The sequence below is a fragment of the Chionomys nivalis genome, chromosome 17 (genome assembly GCF_950005125.1).
Source record: "Chionomys nivalis chromosome 17, mChiNiv1.1, whole genome shotgun sequence".
Classification (NCBI taxonomy): Eukaryota; Metazoa; Chordata; class Mammalia; order Rodentia; family Cricetidae; genus Chionomys; species Chionomys nivalis.
In genome coordinates, this window is record NC_080102.1 from 33001218 (window position 1) to 33005299 (window position 4082).

The 4082-nt window shown below is 54.2% G+C and overlaps 1 protein-coding gene across 1 annotated transcript; it reads left to right on the top strand.

Moving 5' to 3' along the window:
• Positions 1–631: 631 nt before the first annotated feature.
• Positions 632–2624, top strand: Ly6l (lymphocyte antigen 6 family member L). Its single transcript, XM_057792857.1, has 3 exons — positions 632–710; positions 800–916; positions 2404–2624. The coding sequence occupies exons 1-3, from the start codon at positions 632–634 to the stop codon at positions 2622–2624; spliced, it is 417 nt and encodes a 138-aa protein (XP_057648840.1).
• The last annotated feature ends 1458 nt before the right edge of the window (positions 2625–4082 follow it).

Consider the following 4082-nt stretch of genomic DNA (forward strand, 5'->3'; position numbering starts at 1 on the left):
ACCTGCAGTCTGTTTACCCGGCTCTCCCCACCCCTCCCGATTTAGCCCCTGGCTCTTTTTCTTCTTCATTGCTGCTTCAGGGCTCTGCTGTCAATTCTTTGCCCTACCCACCATTCTGATTATCCAAATCACCTGCCTCCCCAAACGTGTACCTCCCACCTAACCCCTCCCCCGACTTAAAGACTCTAATCTCAACTCTGCCTCCAACTTCCTGGACCACACCAGATCTGTCAAAGTTCTATTAGGGCTCAGGAACTGCGGGCTGCCTTCTGGGCCCTGAGTCTGGGACTAGATTTGGAAAACAGATCTGTCACTCTTGATAGAGGGGATTCTTCTCTGCCAGGTGCGGTCAGGAAGCAAAAGGAAGCCCCAGGTTCGGGAACTGGGGCAACGACTCCAAGGTAGTGGTGGGGTCACAGGGGAACCCGCCCCGCTTTGCTCGGTTCGCTGTCCCTCCACCCTCTCAAGGTGCAGCCACCCCCTGGCAGCCGTCGAGGAGGGAACGCAGACTTCAGCCAGCCGGTGCTCCAGCTCCCCCCCCATGCGCCACAGTCAAGAGCAGGGCACCGACCTGGCTGTGAGGGATCCTGACAGGACGACGGCCCCGAGGGTGTGGAGAAAGCACGGAGACATGATCTGGCTACTCCTGGCGCTCTGGGCGTCCCTGGTGTCAGTGGAGCTCGCCCAAGACTCGGCGACTAGGATGCCAGGTAAGGAATGGACAGGGCTGGAGGGGGATGGAATGGGAGTGGGGTCCAGCCTGCGTTGCCCACCCACCAATGCACATTCTTGACCACAGCCAGAAACCTGAGCTGCTTCCAGTGCTTCAAGGTCCACGAGCCCCGCATGTGTAGGTCCAGGATGTGCCGACCAGAGGAAAAAGTCTGCCTGAGCAACGAGGTGTTAATTTACTCGAGTGAGTCCTTCCTTGGGCCTGGAAGGCTCCAGAGCCAGTGGCAAGACTGGGCCCCCGCCCCACACCTGCAGCCCCAATGCCTCCTTTAGGTGCTGACCTATACTGGAAGGTGTGGTCTGGAATTTGCCCGTTTCTTTTTCTCTCCCAATTGCGTATCACTCTTTCAAGAGCTCACCCTGGGACAAAGGCTCTGATGCATTGAATTCCCAAATGAACAGGTGTGCAAAAACAGAGCCCGTCAACCAGGGACAGATTTGCCAAGGCCGCCCACTCTCATGGGGGCATCATGGGGGCATCATGGGGTCATGAAAGCAGTGGGACCTTAGGTAAGATCAGTCTTAGAGAAGATGAAGGAACGAGAGCCAACACATTACTTTTCCATCACCATGAGAAGGCAAAACTATGAAAATGTCCAGAAACCAGAAATGGTCAGACAGACTTGTGTTGAGCTCACCATGGTGGTAGTAGCTGTACCTACCTTGATCTAGTTCCCTGGGACCATGCAGAAGCCTCAGAGCTGCCTCCTCTCTTGAGGTGAAAGTCTGGCTGGCTGCAGAGTAATTCATGAAGTTTAAGCATCTCCAGGTTCCTGGCTTCCTGAGCATAATGGCTTGCGCTGGCCTAAAACAAGCCCTGAAGGAGTTGTACAGCATGTGCCTGGGTGGTGGGGGGGGGGGGGGTGATAAACTGTCCTTTGCAGTAGTATCCTCAGGCACTGAAACTGCCTCGGGCTGCCTCTTCCTACTGTGTTTCCTCCTTTGTAGTTAAATCCAGTGAAAGTCATTGGTCCCAAGTGGGGTTTTCCCAAGGAGGGCCGCAGGTTCCCCAGGGCACAGTCCCTGTTCTTATCAGCAGCAGCCCTGCCCTGCAGTCTCTTTCTCTCCTTACAGCTCAGGGAATTGTGTAGTGACAATTTGGAAGCTGAGGAACTACTTCCGCACCTTTCTCCAACTTTCTCTTCCAGTCTTGAATCCTCGCCTGGGTGCCCCACCCCCCAGCTTTTTGTTCCGTTGCTATTGAGCCAGAAGGTAACTGCTGACGTTCTGTGCAGGGCGTGGGCTCAGAGGACTCTCTTTTGGGTGCTACCTGTCCTGAGAAGACCTGATGTGCCCACTAGGGAGGACTGTTCAGGGCCAAGGCTTCCAAGAAGGCCACAGACTCCACACTCTCTGCTAGAGAATCCTTGGTCGTCCTAAATTCTGTGCCACCAATGTACTCTTTGGCGACCAGTTCTTTTCAACTTTGCACCCTTTACTCCGCCTCCTGGGCCACCTAGGGCTGCTGAAGAGAGACCCCACCTCTTTGCTGTACCCCAGGTTGGTGGTGATTCTGGGTAGCAGAGCTCCTACCACTGTGTGGGCAGTGTCTGAGAAAGGACAACAGAAGGTCCAGCAGGGCCAGACCCAGCCATCCACTTTAGAAGCTTCCCCTCCACTCTGTCTAGCCTCGGGGTTCTAGAACCACATGCAGTCTCTTTTCTTCTGCAGGTACAAGGAGCAGAACACAGATCAGCAAGGCCTGCGCTGTCACATGCCCCAACTCCAACAATGTGTTTGAGTGGGAAGTGAACAAAGGAATTCAGGCCAGGATCACCAGAGTATGCTGCTCAGGGAATCTCTGCAACAGAGCACCTGGCGTTATGTTCAGGACCCTGCCAGGGAGGATCCTGCTGCCACTGGGTCTGGGCCTCTTCTGCACCCTGTTGTGAGGAATACCCTGCGACACCCCTGCCACCCCTTGTAGTACCTCCTGTCTTCCACCTCAAGTGGCTATTGTAATGGGTTAATAAAACATGCTGTGGCTCCCCGAGTGGCTGCAGGCAGCAAGCAGCAGATCCCCTGAGCAGCCAGTCCCAGGCAGGGATGGTGCATGAGACCACAAGGAGGGACAGATAGATAGGCATGTCACAAGACCAAGCTGCAGGTTTCCAAAGACGGCTGGTCCTGGGCAGGGAGTCATACAGGCAGGAGAGAGATAGAAACTTGGATAGGCACATCATACAGAGTGAGGATGGACATTTATTTAGTGGGTTATGGAGGGGAAAGGAAGAAGGGGAGATGAGCAGAAAGGCAGAGAGAGAGAGAGAGAGAGAGAGAGAGAGAGAGAGAGAGGAGAAGGGAAGAGAGAGAAGGGAGAAACAAAAGCTGCCTCTTTGAGAGGGAGACAGAAAAGGAAAGAACTCAGGCTGTAAGCAGGAAAAAAATCTGCCTGCCTCAGCAGACAGGGGTGGGAATGGGCGTGGCTTGTCTCTTAAAGAGACAGAACATACCATTACAGTCCCATCTCTTTTATAATAAAAAGGTGGGAGGTTAGGCACCACAGGTTAAAGAAATTAGGGTGGTGGAGTCTGTCTCCTCCACTCTCTGCCTCTCTACTCTTCTCCCCTTCTCCCTTCCCCCTCCATAACCTACTAAATAAATATCCAATCTCGCTCTGCCTGGTGTGCCTATCCATCTCTCACCTGCCCCTGGGGATCAGCCTTCAGAGACCTGTGGCATGCGCCTCATGGTTCCCTGCCCAGGACCATGGTTCCCTACCCAGGACCAGCTGCCTTCGGAGACCTGTGGCATGGGAACTGCACCATCCCTGCCTGGGACTGGCTGCTCTGGGGCCCACTGCCTGCCCTTACTCTGGGACCTGTGGCATGGTCCTATGGCCCTCTGCCTGCTGCAGCACTCGGGATCTGCAGCATTTTACTTTTACCATTAGAGCTATCCCATCTCCATCCATTCCAGGACTTGTAAGGTGATGCTCAGACCCTCGGTTGGAAGGGAGGACACCAAACCCTTTCTCTATACCCAGAAGCCTGTTCCTAGCTGACATCTTGGCTCAGAGAAGTGGAAAACCCTGTTGCTCCTCATAGAGATGGACAAATGGATATTTCCAAAGCAGGGTACTGGCTTCTTTGAGAAAGCTCCTGACCCTTGGCACACTGTCCAAGCTCTGTGAGTGACAGAACAGACCTGGTGAAGCCAGGGGTTCAGCCACATCTGCCCCTGGTCCACCTTCCCTCATAACAGCTCACTTGACTGATGGAGTCCAGGCCGAGAAACACTATGGGACTCTATTCATGCACTGGGACTGCTGTGTCTCACTCCTCAGAGACAGTAACCTCTCAATGCCCCACAGTTCACCTCTTCCTTGTCCCATTGCCCCAGAGACCCGT

Excerpts from the sequence above, each read along its gene's own strand:
- Ly6l (XM_057792857.1), top strand. The coding sequence starts at position 632 with ATGATCTGGCTACTCCTGGCGCTCTGGGCGTCCCTGGTGTCAGTGGAG. Across the intron at positions 711-799 it reads CTCGGCGACTAGGATGCCAG|CCAGAAACCTGAGCTGCTTC; the intron begins GTAAGGAATGGA and ends TCTTGACCACAG. Across the intron at positions 917-2,403 it reads CGAGGTGTTAATTTACTCGA|GTACAAGGAGCAGAACACAG; the intron begins GTGAGTCCTTCC and ends TTTCTTCTGCAG.